The sequence below is a fragment of the Abramis brama genome (assembly GCF_963993115.1).
Source record: "Abramis brama genome assembly, chromosome: 19".
NCBI classification, from domain to species: Eukaryota; Metazoa; Chordata; class Actinopteri; order Cypriniformes; family Leuciscidae; genus Abramis; species Abramis brama.
Genome location: NC_139981.1, coordinates 33,584,085 through 33,600,106, shown reverse-complemented (window position 1 = coordinate 33,600,106; position 16,022 = coordinate 33,584,085). Strand labels below are relative to the sequence as shown.

The 16,022-nt window shown below is 44.8% G+C and overlaps 1 protein-coding gene across 1 annotated transcript; it reads right to left on the bottom strand.

The window, feature by feature from the left end:
• Positions 1-1,996: 1,996 nt before the first annotated feature.
• Positions 1,997-15,554, bottom strand: LOC311069959 (glutathione S-transferase-like). The gene is made up of 6 exons (XM_084093581.1): positions 15,323-15,554; positions 12,716-12,767; positions 12,501-12,633; positions 4,056-4,197; positions 3,843-3,968; positions 1,997-2,619 (listed from the first exon to the last, which is right to left on the bottom strand). Exons 1-6 carry the CDS (start codon positions 15,407-15,409, stop codon positions 2,488-2,490), a joined length of 672 nt encoding a protein of 223 aa, XP_083949707.1. The 5' UTR covers positions 15,410-15,554; the 3' UTR covers positions 1,997-2,487.
• Between the last annotated feature and the right edge of the window lie 468 nt (positions 15,555-16,022).

The window sequence follows — 16,022 nt, the reverse complement described above, 5'->3', positions numbered from 1 at the left end:
TTTATTTTGACGCAAACTGCATCAAGCTTTTATTTTGGCGGAAAACATGGTTTACAAACGCCTCTCATTAGATTTCTAGTGAATTGCGGTAATCGTCAACTATACAGATGTGGAAATAATCTGTAACTGGGTTATGGGTTCCTACACTCATGACAGAGCCGAAGTGTTTTGAAAGTAGTTCTGCTTACCGCAGGCTCTACACTCTCTCACCTCTCTCCTGATCCTCCTCACTATCATCATCTGCCGCTGGAGCTGATGAAGGGCAGAAAACATATATTTTGACACATAAAGCGTCTGCTTTAAGGGCCTGGTTCTTTTTTTTCACGCTATTTCTCTGCACATTCCTTGCGTTTCTTCTCCATCTCGCTGACTATTTTGACAGATACACACTGACACTGCTGCACGCTCGCTCACTCGTTTAAAGTTGTGATTGGGCCAGCCCAGTGTCAATCAAGAAAAGAACCAATGGGCCGCTGATCTACGTGTTTCATGTGCTGGTCTGTCAGGAAAAAAAAAACCTAACACTGACTTTTTTGGACCAATGCATTACACCGGCACAAACCCAGCGCCGCCAATTAAGCAAAACAAAACCAAACGAATGGGCCGCCGATGTACAAATTTTATGGGCCGTTAAAAAAATAAAATAAAATAAAATAATGTATGAGTATGAGATGTATCGGCCCGAAAAGCACGTCGGCCCACCGGAAAATACCCGGTATGCCCAATGGCCAGTCCAGCCATGTGCACGGGAAAGCACAACAGGTGAGTATCAGATGCAAATACAATAGAATGAGATAATGGGTAACTGAGTCTTTGTGTCTTTCAGGAGGATTCCAGGAGATTGTGACAAAGATAGCCAAGGGAGATGGACACACCTCAGCTTTTTGGCAGCAAACCCACCAGGTGTAGCCTAGAAATCTAGACGCACCCTAGCGGCAGCAAAATGTATTTTGCAGCCAGGGTAGTCTAGCAACTCTCCATTGACTTTCGAGCTGCAAAAACCTAAATTGGGTCAGGCCAATCACATCGTGTATAGAGTAGGCGGGGCGGGCTTAACATAATGATGACAGTTGCGATGGTTCCTGCTACTAGAAAACAGAATGAAAAAAGAAAAAAAAAAAAAAAGAAAAAAAAGAAAAAAAAGAAATAAGAATGGCTGCTGCTGGCGAACAGTCTTTCGAACCGGCTTTGGCCGCGACTCTGGAGGACTTGGAGTTAAGTTTTTCTTTGAGAAAAGAGCAAAGAACGGAACTTAAGTCATTCTTAAAAAAAGGAAGATGTGTTCGTAGTTTTGCCGGCCAGATATGGCAAAAGTTGAATCTATCAACTAACGTTAGCTCTGCTGTTGGGAAAACGCTCTGGTTGGTTGAAGCGCTGTCCTATTGCGTGCAGAGGGATTTTGAAAGACAACCATTTATCCCGCCCCTCGGATTGAGCCATGTCTATGGTGAGTTGCCAGACCTAACATCTTGATGTAGGTCTGGCTTGCCAGGCTACACCAGGTGGGTTTAGTGCAAACAGGGATAAAAACATCCACGGTTAAATATACTGCTGGATCTTTGAAATTGTGGGCCTATTTTTCTGCCAGAGGACCGGGACATCTTGTTAAGATACACGGAATCATGGATTCTATCATATACCAACAGATACAAAAAAAATCAAAAACTGACTGCCTCTGCTAGAAATCTTATAATGGGCCGTAGTTGGATCTTCCATCAAGACACTGATCCAAAACAAACATCAAAATCAACACAAAAATGGGTCACTGAGCACAAAATGAAGGTTCTGCCATGGCCATCCCAGTCCCCTGACCTGAACCCATATAACTGAAGAGAAGAAGCACTAACATGGACTTGGGAATTTGAAGGATCTGGAGAGATTCTTTATGGAGGAATGATCTCTGATCTCTTGTCAGGTGTTCTCCAAACTCATCAGGCATTATAGGAGAAGACTCCGAGTATTGAAAAAAAGGGAACCATTCATTGTAGGCAAAGTGTCTTGGAGAAAAACATTTATTTCATAAAGATTTTTCCACCCATTTTTAATTATTTTACTTCAATGAAAGGTTAGATTTTGGTGATTTAAAAAAAATCAAAAATCAAAAGGATTACCCATGCAGATTTATTTTCACAGGTTTCTTTGTTCATATTTACCAAGGGTGCCAATAATTCTGACCATGATCACAAGTGCAGATGTGGCATGATGATGATCTGTCTGAGAGTTTATTCTAATGGTCTTTGTTCTTATTTCAGCCTCCTGATGGTTTTCTGAATTTTGATCTTCTATAAGCTCATGAACAGACACACACACTTCCTGACAACATGTACTGAACAGCTGCAATGTTTATTTCACAATACTATCACTTTATCCAAACTGTATCTTGTATATTCCAATTAAATCTGTCAATTTTAGCGTCTCAGTTTTAATTAAGAAGCTTGTTAATTAGTTTTAATATCATGTAAATGTTTTGAAGAATTGTTTGGTTTTCTACATAAAGAGGTGGCTCAACACCTCCTTCACGGTTTTCATCAACGCCTCATCAGGCGGAGGCTTTCTTGCACTGCCAGGCTGCAGGAATTTGCTGATTCTTGGTAAGGCCTTCATTTTTTCCTGAAATGCCTGCGAAACAAATGTAAAGTTATATAAAATTCATAATCATAATGCTAAAAAGGGCGGGGGGGGGGGGGGGGTACATACATGTTCACAAAAAGAGTTTTTTGTAATAAATTGTAATATCCAACTAAAACGTATGTTTAAAAAATGGGGTCCCACTTTAAGTATCTTTAACTACTATGTACTAACCTTTTAATGAATCATTTGCACTTTGACACCTAATATAAAGTTTAGGGGTGTAACGGTACATGTATGGGTACCGAACCTTCAGGAAACAACAGAAAAAAGAGCAGGAGAAGAAGAGACAATCTATGAACCAACACAACACAAGAGTTCAGATGGCACGCTAGAGCTTGCTAGTAGCCTATACGCTGAGTTTAGATTCATTTTTGTGACGCAATCCACAGTTTTCACGGAAAGAAAACCGGGACGGCAGAAAGCGCATCCTGTTTGTTTTCTTTATTTTACAAAAGCACAATGTTTTGTTTTTATGTGAGTATACAAAAATAAAAAAAGACTCTTTACAGTTTTGATGTCTTACTCTTATCTGACCATAATGTATTCCATTAATAGTTCCAGAGTATTTTAAGTCGTTTCTGCTGTTATAATGAGTCAAAATCATTTGGCATTGTGCCGATTAGTGTCGTAAAAGTCCAGTGATGAAATATGCGTGTCCATTGAACAAGTGTTTTTATGCATGTTTGGCCTGAGTCTTTGTTGCATTTACACTGTTTTGACCAGCAGGCTTCATTTTTTAAACGCTTTGAAACAGTGAATCAATATGCAAAGCTATTGGTTCAATTGATCAAAGCTTCGTTTCTCCCATAACTAAGGACAACAGGCAGAAGATCAAAACCAAGACACAGGAAACAAAGATACATCGGGTCAGAAATACAGTACAGACACAAGACTTCGCAAAGAATGACTGTTTAGTGCTTAATATATTACAGGAGGCTATGCTGTAAGAACTAGGGGACTAAATGCCGCTAGGTAGATTTGCATTACTGTCTGTTCAAATTAAATGAAAAGAAACCTAGTATTGGGGATTTGTTGCTTTTTCCTGTTGAACTCGTATCGAACAGCGACCCCAAACCCGAGGTCCGTACCGAACCATGACTTCTGTGTACCGTTACACCCCTAATAAAGTGTGACCAGAAATGGTTTTGTTAAGCAAGTTAAGTCCAATTTTGGGGTTGATGGTCTGTGTGGGAAAGCGTGGAACAGATCACCTGGATTTTGGGAAAGGTTGACAGTATTGTAGGGAATAACTCCTGCAGCATCAGAGAGGCTTCCAGAAGATGAACGTCAGCGCGGCTCAACTGGTTTCCCACCAGGAAATTAGAGTTTGCAAGACCCTAAAAAAGTCATATCAGAAAATGCATGATTTTGTGGATAATAAATGCTTGAAAATGGGAGGAATGAATAGTCAGAGCTATCAGTACCTTTTCAAACACAGGAAGGTAGCGCTCTTTTGCCTTTTGCTCTATATTACTGAGACTTTTCTGCTTGTTTTCAGGTGGTGTGAAAAAAGACATAATGATAAGCTCCATTAGATCAGTGGTGCCCTCTGAATACATGTCAATCCTTCAAGACAAAAATACAGTGATAATTGCTTAGGTGTGGTGGAAAAACAAGGGTAATTTTTACCCAAAACTATGTTTTGTTTTTTTTAATTTATAAAAAAATTGAGTGTTCCTCAGAGGGGTTAAAGACCCCAGCACTTTTATCGCACTTGAACTACGAATACACACAAACACATTTTTTATGGATTCAAGAACTTTTGTGGTTGAAATTAAAAAAGTAACAAATCCTTCCCTGGCGGGTAAATTTGACCCCCTATAGGAATGAATGGAATGTGAGGAATGCTTCAGTACACATAGAAAAACCTAAAAATGCTCAAAATTCTACCTGAAAATGCTAAAACTTTACCAAAAAATATTTTATAATGTCTACATGTGTATCTGAATGTATACTGAAGAAAAACTGACTTTAGGACCCAGCAGAACTTCTCGGTTACGTATTTAACCCTCGTTCCCTGAGGAGGGAACGGAGACATTACGTCAGAGAATGGCGAAATGGGGGTTTCACTTAGAAGCCTATCACCTTCGAGTTCTAGAAAACGAGCCAATGGCAATGGAAATGCCATGGGTCTGCGGAATTTGCATAGCGTAACTCCGCCCGACCACGTGGGTATAAAAGGAGGACGCCGGCAATCTCATATCATGTTTTCCGCTGAGGAGCCAAGACTGAACTCCAGGCCATTCCAACGGTACAGCGGTTGTGGCAGAGGGACGTAACGTCTCCGTTCCCTCCTCAGGGAACGAGGGTTACATACGCAACCGAGACGTTCCCTTTTGTTCAGTCACTACGAGTTACGTCAGTGAATGACGAAATGGGGGTCCCAATTCAATCACGCCACAGCGGCTGTCTTCCAGTGCCCTGCGCTAGACCGAGCTCCTGTCTTGACACTAGCATGGACGAAGGGCAAGGCTTAACACAAGAATACTAAGGTACACTGGGTGGCATATCCCAGGTGGAATATGTAACACAGCGTAGAGTCCTGCACGGGTCCGATTTTGTAAATCCGCACCCGCCCATACCCGCAGTGCTTAAAACCGCATCCGACCCGTTTTCCGACAGCAGCACAAATTAAAATCCGCACCCGACCCGCTTAAAATAGAACCGACACCCGACCCGCACAGGAAATAAAATCAGTTTAGACTATCACATTATAGACACACTTACAAAAATGTTTATTGACAGGTCATACAGAAGTTATTACACGACAATTAACACAAGGACAACTTCAGCCGAAGCTGTCAAAAGTTGTTCAGCTGTTCAACATGAAGAACGTAAAACTGAGTAGCCTTGTAACATTTTACCAATCAAACAGACGCGGCTGCAACACTATATGCCACGCAATTTCGTCTAGCCTACATCTGACAATTTTGGGTTCAAACACGCCCTGCACACCACACATAGGCTACTTAGTGTTAAATTTGAAAAATACTGTTCGATAGAACTGCTTTGTTACCACAGTTATCTGTGTGCTTCCTCGGCGATGAAGTTCCACATCTGCGGCTATCCAACACGAAAATGCAGAAAGCCTTTCACAATATTTTCTTCAGATAACTCCAAATTTCTCCCACACACTGGACTTGATTTTTGATGACGTATTGTCGACAACTTTACAATCTCCACTAGCTATTCTTTTCTTCAACTCCTCAGCATCCATCTCGACGACTGCAAGCAGATCGCGCGCGTGCGCGCAGTTATGACAAATTTTTAAAAGTGAAAGTAGCCTAGGTAACGTTATAGATCCCGGGAAAGCGTGGCGCGTGGGCACAAATAAACTGATGTGGATTTTAAATTATTTTATCAACTTGAAATACAGGCATAATTTTGTAGATGTGTTCCTAAAAATATGCATATATTTTTACGTTTGCATGTGTTTTAAACCCGTGTTTAGACCCGTGTTTCCCCCGTGTCGGACCCGACCCACACCCGTATCCGACACAGTTGGATATTTTTCACCCGTTTGAGCAAAATTTGCGGGTCACCCAGCGGGTACCCGAACCCGTGCAGGACTCTAACACAGCGCCTACCCGAAGGGAAGACTTAGGCTCAATCCCAATTCACCCCTTGGCCCTACCCCTCCGTTTTGCGCGTTCCAGTGAAGGGGTAGGGCTGTCTCAATTCTCTTTTGGTTGGAGGGGTAGGGGTAGGGGGAAGGGCCAGATAGCCCTTGAAACAAAGATTTTTCGGGACCACACTTCAAACGAAGGGGTATGAGAAATGTACCTGCATACACCAGCTACAGAGGCAACATGACTGCCAATAATCTTTTTTTTTTATGTCACATTCAATCTTGTGTTCATATTTATGGTCATGTTCTTCAAAGAAACGGTTGCAAAAAAATCGTTAAAGTTCGTTAACAATATGACACGTGTAAAAAGCAAAAGTTTGAAGCAAAGTGGACCTTCAGACACGCGTAACGCGTCTTAGCATTGAAATCACTCGCGCCAGACGCTCTATTCGTGTTTGGTGTGAACGCAGCATTAGGCGTCGAAGATATCGTCATCTCCGTTGTTTTCTGCAAACTTCAGAAGAAAAATGCAAAAAAATAGCTGTAACTCACGCAAGACTACAGCTGACGACGGCATCTTGGAAGTTTGTGATAAACACTGGCGCATCTCCTGTGACGTAGGCGCTAGCGACAATGTATAATGACGTGTAACGGTGTAGTAGTGGTGTCCCATTTCTTAGGGGAATATTTTCACCCCTACGCCTTGACACTCTGTTTCAAGGGGCAAGGGTAAGGGGTAGGCGAAGGGGTATAAAATAGAATTGGGATTGGGCCTTAGAATACACATACGGGATGCATATGGAAAACTCAGAGGCATCCAGCCCGCAGGGTGGAATATTTCAACCTCGAGATGGCAAGAGGGTTCTTGCCAAACACATGCTCGGAGGAGACTTACCGTGGAAATACACGTGGGGGTCGCCCAACAGAGGAACCATGCACATGGAGCACCTAGCCAATCAAGAGGGATGACCCAACCGGGGATGCACTCTGGTGACAGCATCAACACTGCAGGAGGAACTGAGTGAATAGCACATGTATCCATCCAATCCGTGGAGTGGAATGGCGCAGCAAAAGATGACACCGAGCAGGTCCAGCTTAACGGCTAGTGGAAGCGAGTACATGAGAGGACACTGGCTCTACGCGGAGATTATAGAATCTCGCGAAAGTGTTGGGTGTCGCTCAGCCTGCAGCTCTACAAATGTCTGTGAGCGAGGCGCCATGCGCTAAAGCCCAGGAGGAAGCTGCACTACGGGTGAGCCCTCACCCCAAGGGGGCATGGTTGGCCTTGCGATTGGTAAGCCAAGACAATGGTGTCCACTATCCAGTGAGACAACCTTTGTTTGGAGAGAGCCTTTCCCTTCAGCTTCCCACCATAACAGAAAAAAAGCTGGTCTAAGGTCCTGAAACACTGCGTTCTGTCTACGTAAGCACGGAGGGCGCGTACTGGACAGAGCAGTGACAGGGCTGGGTCTGCCTCCTCCAAGGGCAGCGCTTGCAGGTTCACCACCTGATCCCTGAAAGGAGTGGTGGGAAACTTGGGCACGTATCCAGGCCGTATCCATGCTGTCCCACCGTTTTTGACTCCACAAGGTAATGGTGTGCAGAGATGGCAGCCACGTAAACCTTGAGGGAGGAAGGAGAACACAGACCCGATCTGGCATTTTCTGGAGTCTTCTCAGTGAGAAGAACACCAGGTGACGAAGAGGTTCCACTTCAACGCATAGGTGTGTCTTGTAGACAGGGCCCTAGCGGAAGTGATGGTAGCCACCACCTGAGGTGGAAGGGAACTCAAACCTGCCACATCCCGTCCAGGAGCCATACATGGAGGTTCCATAGATTGGGACGTGGGTGCCAGAGGGTGCCCTGTCTCTGAGAAAGGAGGTCCTTCCTCAGAGGAATTTGCCAGGGAGGGGCTGTCGCGAGGAGCACCAGTTCGGAGAACCAAGTCCGGTTGGGCCAATGAGGCCCAACCAAAAGGACCTGCTCCTCGCCCTCCCTGATAGAAGGCTCACTGGGGGAAACACATACTTGCGGAGGCCCCGCGGCCAGCTGTGCATTAGTGCATCTGTGCCAAGGGTCCACTCGGTCAGGGAATAAAACAAGCGCAATGGGAAGAGTCTAGGGAGGCAAACAGATCTACCTGTGCATCGCCGAACTGTTCCCAAACCAGCTGAACCATCTGGGGATGGAGTCTCCATTTCCCAGGAAGTGGCTGAAACTGTGAGAGCTCGTCGGCTGCACGGTTCAGCTCTCCCGGGATGTGAATGGCCTGAAGCAACCTCAGATGCTTCTGACTCCATAGGAGGAGATGGCGGGTGAGTTGCGACATACGGCGGTAATGTAGACCACCTTGTTGGTTGATGTACGCTACTGTGGCAGTGTTGTCAGAACGGACTAGTACGTATTGGTTCTTGAGAAACACCTGGAAGCGGTGCAGAGCCAAGCATACTGCCAGCAACTCGAGGCAATTGACATACCAAAGGCGCTGGGGTCCTGTCCAGGAGCCCGCGGCAGCATGTCCATTGCACATGGCACCCCAGCCCGTGGTGGAGGCATCTGTTGAGACAACAACATGCCTGGAAACTCGTTCTAAGGGAACTCCGGCCCGTAGAAAGGAGAGGTTCGTCCACGGGGTGAAAGTCTGACGGCAGGCCCGAGTAACTGGTACTCGGAGTGTGCCGTGTTGCCATGCCCATCTCGGGACTCGATCGCTAAGCCAGTGGTGTGGCTGCCGCTGCGGATGCCATATGCCCCAGGAGCCTCTGAAATAACTTCAGTGGAACCACATTCTTGCCATCGATTTGACTCAGACAATTCAGCAGTGACTAAGCACGCTTGCTCGTAAGCTGCGCGCACATGGCGACCGAGTCGATTTCCATACCGAGAAAAGAGATCCTCTGCACAGGGGAGAGTTTGCTCTTTTCCCAGTTGATCCGAAAGCCCAAATGGGCGAGGTGCCGGAGCACCAAATCCCTGTGTTCGCAAACCTGGCCTCGAGAGTGAGCTAGGATCAGCCAGTCGTCGAGATAGTTCAGGATGCGAACCCCGTGTTGCCGGAGTGGCACAAGGGCTGCCTCGACAACTTTTGTGAAGACGCGAGGAAACAGGGCTAGCCCGAATGGGAGAACCGTGTACTGGTATGCCTGCGCCTCGAAAGCAAACCGCAGAAATGGTCTGTGTCGAGGAAGAATGGAGACATGGAAGTACGCGTCCTTCAGGACGATCGCTGCAAACAAATCCAGAGGACGAACTCGAATTCAAAAAAGCGTTTGTCTGTCAACATCTTGAATGGAAGCCTGTGAAGGGTTCGGTTCAAGACACACAGGTCCAGGATCGGTCGTAACCCACCGTTTTCTTGGGTACAATGAAGTAGGTGCTGTAGAAGCCGGACTTCATTTTGGCTGGATGGATGATCTAGATCGCACCCTTCGCCAGTAGGGTAGCGACCTCCGCATGCATGACAGGGGCGTTGCCACCCACCATGATATAGCGAACTCCCCGGAAGAAGGGAGGAGACTGTGCGAACTGAAACGCATAGCCGAGCCAGATTGGGAAGCTATAGCTAGGCTCCCAAAAACTGAACCAGCGGGGTCATGCAAACCCCAGACGTACCCACGATGGGGCAGCGAGGTGGAATGACCAGCCCAGACGTGTGAGACGGAGCGTCCCGGTGTGGGGGCACGGTCAAATGCCGCGTCCTGACAGAGGAGACCAGGAAAGGACCAGCGTTCCACGAGGGTCTGCTCTGACAGGGGTCTGGCGACATAGGGGGACGAGAGTGGCGAGGCGGAGCGTCAAACACTGCCATCCGTGGCCTCTGGGGGCTCAGAGATGAGTTTATGAGTTCTTTCTTTAACCATTTTAGGGTGCTGCCGGCCATGAGACCAGCGGGGAATGGAGAACAAAATATTCTCTCCCGGCCCTCCACTGGGGGAAGGAGTGGCCCTGCTACCATCTCCTGGAAAGAACTGTAGCCCATCTCTGAGCAGTCCGCATCAGGAGCGCCACTTTGCCTGGTGTTTCGCCTGGGTGAAGGCTGCTGCTGGGGCCGGACGGGAGGGACGGGAGCCGCAGGAGGCCGCCCTCGGCGGCAAGCAGTCTGAGGCGTCTGAGCCGATGCCTGGGTGGAGGCAGCAGCTGGCCGGCGGGGTAGAACATGTTTGATAGCCTCAGACTGCTTTTGGGCGGTCGAGAACTGTTGGGCGAAGTCCTCGACCACGCTGCCGAAGAGGCCAGCCTGGGATATGGGAGAGTCTAGGAACCGGGTCCGCTCAGACTCTTGCATATCGGCCAGGTTGAGCCAGAGGTGTCTCTCCTGGACCACAGCAGTGGACATCATCTGACCCAGGGAGCGTGTGGTCACCTTCGTCGCCCGTAGAGCGAGGTCTGTGGTGGCACGCAGATCTTGCATGAGCCCTGGGTCAGCCCTACCCTTGTGCATATCCCTGAGCATCCGGGCCTGGTAGACCTGCAGGATGGCCATGGCATGCAGCGAGGCGGCGGCTAGCCCCGCAGGGTAGACGAAAATCTACAGGCTTTGGAGGGGATTTTAGGATCACCACGCCAGGTTGAAGCGCTCTGAGGACACAGCTGCATCGCAACAGAGTGCTCCACCAGGGGGACCCCACTGTACCCTTTAGCCGCGGCTCCTTCAAGGGAAGAGAAGGCTGAGGAGGCCGCCGAGCGATCACGGGCAGACAATGGTGACTTCCAGGACCTTGTGACCTCCTCATGCACCTCCGGGAAGAAAGGTATTGGGGTATTGGGCGTCAGCACTCGCTGCCCCCAAAAACAAATCATCCAGCCGCGAGTGCTCGGGACATGGTGGAGGATTCCATTTCAGCCCGATGCTCGCGGCTGCCCGGGAGAGCATGGCTGTCAATTCTGGATCGGACTTGGGCAGTGCTGGCACACCTGAAGGAGGCAGCACCACCGAGTCTTCATTTCCAGAAGACTCCAGCCCACCTTGTGATGCGCCGATGGACATCATCTCATCCTATGGGGCGCCAAATGAAATGCGGGGAGTGTCCGAAGACGGACCCACGATCTCACTCTGAACGCTCGAGGGTTGCGGCGCGCAAGAGGGGGGTGGCCCAAGGAAGCATCGTCGGGCTTTGTTCCACACCGTCACCCTCAGGTCACCCTGGCCACCAGCCAAAGTGCCACCTCTCGCGGAGGGGATAGATTGGGGTGTGGCAGAGGGGACTCTACCTCCACGGAGGTCATCGAGTCTTGACCGAAGCAGCGTGATGGTCATGTTCCCGCAATGAGAACATGAGTCATCCACAAACGCTGCCTGAGCTTGATCTAAGCCCAAACACGCTAGACAGCGATTGTGCTTCATCATCAGAAGATGAAACGGCCCGACCGCACCCAAAAGTGCACGGGTGAGACATCTTTAAAAAGACGTGGCACGTGCAAGCTCTTTTGTGATGAGAGGAAATATACTCCGCAGAGTGTTGAAGCGCCCAGGGAGAAACACACACACTGATGGCAGATCACTGCACAGATCAGCAGCAGGCAATGTGATCTCGCTGGAACGCGCCGTTACACCAACACACTGGAGAGTCGCTCGTCTCGTAGAACCACAAAGAACTCAGAACAGGCTTGCAGGGAGTGAAGAGATACTCTTGGCTCTGAAGCAAAAACATGATGCGAGATTGCCGGGGTCCTCCTTTTATACCCACGCGGTCGGGCGGAGTTACGCTATGCAAATTCCGCAGACCCATGGCATTTCCCATTCCGCAGACCCATTGGCTCGTTTTCAAAAACTCGTACTCATAGTGACTGAACGAAAGAGAACAGCTCATTTGCTCCATATAGAGCTATCTAGTGGCAAGAGTCATGAAGTATCATGTTATATATATATATTTTTTGTTTTTCGGCAGAGACACCCAATGTAAGATATTTTGAGCTGAATTAAAAGGGTTAAGCCCAATTTATACTTCTGCGTTGAACTCACGCCATAGCTGTGTTGTAGGCTGTGTGTAGCACGCGTACCCTTCAGCATACCCTGATGTGCACCTCTCCAAAAATGTAACAAAGCGTCACTAAATAATAAAATAATAAATAATAAAAAAATCTCCCAAAAAATTGCATTAAAAATAGAAAAAATATTATCAAAATGAAATAAAATAAACTTTCTGGACAAATAATAAAATAAAATTTTATGGCTTCGGGTCATTTTGACCCGTGAGGGAAAGATATGTTATAAAGTGCGAGGGAAGGGTGGGGGTTAAATTAACTGGAATCTAGTTTCATAACAATTACGGAACAATTTGCATTAAAAGTTGATATTTACAAAGCCCGTTCTTTAAGGTCTTTTCCGTAGAGGTTGTATTTTCCAGCGATGTAATTCAGGATAGCCCTTGACTGCACAAGCTGCATCCCATCTATTTCAACCAAAGGCACCTGCTGAAACATCAGGGCTCCATCTACAATAAACATAGGAATCACATTAATATACAGGTTCATAAAACAACAAGAGATGACTGATGAGGAATTTACTGAACTTACCATTCACCAGTTTTTCATACTGCTCCCTCTTGGTCAAAAACACCTCCTCAAACTGTGAACACAAGAACAAAATAAAGCCCAGGCAAAAAACACATTGATCTCAAGATCACATTACAATGCACACATTCAATTTCTAAAGCAGCTGTTTTGTGATTGTCACACGGGCATCATTTCCTATGGGGACAGGGGGGACATGTCCCCCCACTTTTCAAAATCCCGCTCTTGTCCCCCCCACTTTCAAATTAGTTTATGATTTTTTTTAACCGCACGCCGTCATTACCATGGAGGACCAGGGGTCTCATTTATAAAATTGTGCGTAGGATCCTTACTAAAAGTGTACGTGCGCCCGAAAGCCAAAAAGGGCGTATATGGCAAAAAATATTCAGACTTAGGCTATAAAACCGTTCGTACGCCAGAACCTGCGCAACTAGAATTCCCTTTATAAATCCCAGCCAGCAAGATTGTGCACACATGCATCTCCATCCCGAAATAACCATATATGGAGCTTACAACGCCTAGTTTTACTATGCAGATCCTCATCTGCATATCATTTATATGATTATTATATTATATCATTATATCAATAATATATATGATTATTCATCTACGTGATGACGTTTAACGGTACAAGACATTAGGAAAATATGAAATACAGATGTACCGTCACATTACATTAATAAAAATCATCTAGTAGCCTATCCTTGCCTTGTTTTTGAATACATACATAAAATATTGTAAAATACATTTCAGAGAAAGTTTTTCTCAATCTTTTACACTTTTTTTCAATTGTATTTTTAATTGATTTATATTTTTAATGGAACAGATAGGCCTTGTGCATTATTTGCACAAAACTATTTTCTCAGACAATCTGGTATTATCATGATAAGCAATTATCTCTGCGGTTAAAACATTAAAACACAGCACGCCACATATAAAGTGTAGCCTAATATAAAGCGTAATACAAATATTTATATGATTGAATATAAAAAATATTGTAACTTCTCAGTAATGATTTCATGTTTAAGTGTTTAACTCCGTTAATTTGAATGGCATATTTAATCTAAATGTTTATATCAGAAGTAAAACATAGTTTAAATCATTATTTTATTTATTTAAACTGCGTCAGTTTCACTAAACGGCCTAACGCCTCGCTGGCGCGGACATTTAAGAAAGGATGGATATTTGCTCCAAGTGATAGGCTTGGTGAGTGAAATTATATTTGTAGTATTATCTTTCTGTAGATGTATAATTTTCTTTAGATTTTCTGTCTAAAAGTGACCAAAAATACATTTAACTCCAGCTCACCATCGGTGTCGCCAAACTGCTCCATCTCCAAAACGTTCGTACGCATGGGTCAGAGTTTGCGTGCAGGTGCGCAAATTTTCCCGTCAAGTTTAAATCACAACTTATGCGTCGGAAGGGGCGTACGCCTCTTTCAGGGCCTGTTTTGTGCGTACGCAACGGTTATAAATGAGGCCCCAGGACCGAGCAGGACACAGAGAGCCGTTGCTTGCACACTCTAAAAGTTGTGTTACAGTTCTCTTTCGCGCTTTAACGAACAATAACACACACATTTATGCCAAAATGTCCGTTTTGTCGAGTATCCTCATAACAGAAAAGCAGTCTTAAATGAGTAAAATAAAGTCTTAAATGAACAAGAGTAAATGAGTAAATGAGATGCGTGAGATCATGTCAGCAGCGGCAGATCTTAAAGTGACAGCAGCCACTAATTCTGTCTGTCAGTAAAGTTAACCAAAGAACAAAGGGAACAGAGAAAATCACTCACTGCTCTTGACAAAAGAACGCTTGCAGCTTTAATTAGGATTAATCTATATTTAATTTATAATTTATGCAGTGCAGACTGTTTAATAGGCTAACCTAATTCAATTTCTGTATATTTGTTAGACAGGAAGGGCACAGGTAAATATTACATTTATTTTTGGGTTTATGTGAGGATTGTTTTAAGTTCACTTACATTAAAAGTTGTTATAATTTTCAAAAGTAAAAAATCATTTTCATTGAGACATCAGTAGCTAGGCTATATTAATATCAGTGATACTGGCCTTCATTCATAAAAAGATGCCATTAAACAATTATTTAAAATATACTGTCTTTATGTTGTTTCTACATTACAGTGGAAATTGAGTCTCACATTATTTACATTTTATTTACACACAAAACATTAATGGTGAACATTTTTGACTTTATAAAATGATTCTCTCAAGTCTTGCAACCAGCCCCTATTAAACAATAAAGAAAGTAAGACATATTTTTCGTATCGGCTACATAGTTTAGTAGCCTACTATATTCTTTTTGGCTGAATTTATCATTATAATCAACTTATTTTTTTCCTGGATTTTGTATCACCATAGTCGCTAAAGGTATGTAAATATAGAAATGGGTATTTTCCCCCATTTTGTGTCCCCGCCACTCCTCCTCCCACTTCTCAAACCAAAGTTACACCCTTGTCATATGTAAATAAACTACATTTATTGCACAGCATTCGGAAAAAGTTACATATATGTAAAGTGTTAATCGATTTCCACTTTTTGCAACTGCATTTTTTTTTTTTGCATAGACATGGAAAAGTTTTCCAGAGCAACAAACCTCGACTCCAGCTGTGGCCAAAAGCCATCGGATCGACTCCATTTTCCCTCTTCCATTTAAGTAATGCAACACAACTTTCTCAGACATTTTCACAAAATAAAGCGACACTTCAGTCCAAAACGCTTTGCTGCTGTGTGTAGTGAATTGTGCAGGCTGTTATATGTGGACTGTTCAGTAGTGATGTAACGTTCGGCACCGAAAGACAGTGTTCAGTGTTGTGTAATTCGTGGGTGGTGCTGCATCGGGACAAGGGCTCGTGAGTTTGCAAACTTACTTAAAGACGCACGTCTATAGGCTACGAATTGTGAATACATGCTGATATCACCAACCCTTAACCGAGTAGATAAATCTTTTCAGACAAGCGTGTGTATTTTCATTTCTTTCGAATGAATGGAAATAAAGTAAAGCTAGAGAGAGAGAGAGAGAGAGAGAGAGAGCGAGAGAGAGAGAGAGAGAGAGAGAGAGAGAGAGAGAGAGAAAGCAACGTCATGCTAGTTTATGACATGAAATAGTAGGCTACTATCACAAGCCGTTTTATAACTTTATGCCTTATGGACTATATGACTGGTCAACTTATAATTGTGACTAATAAAATATTTAGTTTCCGTGAAGTTATTTTAAAAATTGACGCATGCTAAAATTTGTGCACAAATTCCTTATTTTTTAAACTAACTTCACGGAAACTACATCTTTTTTTATT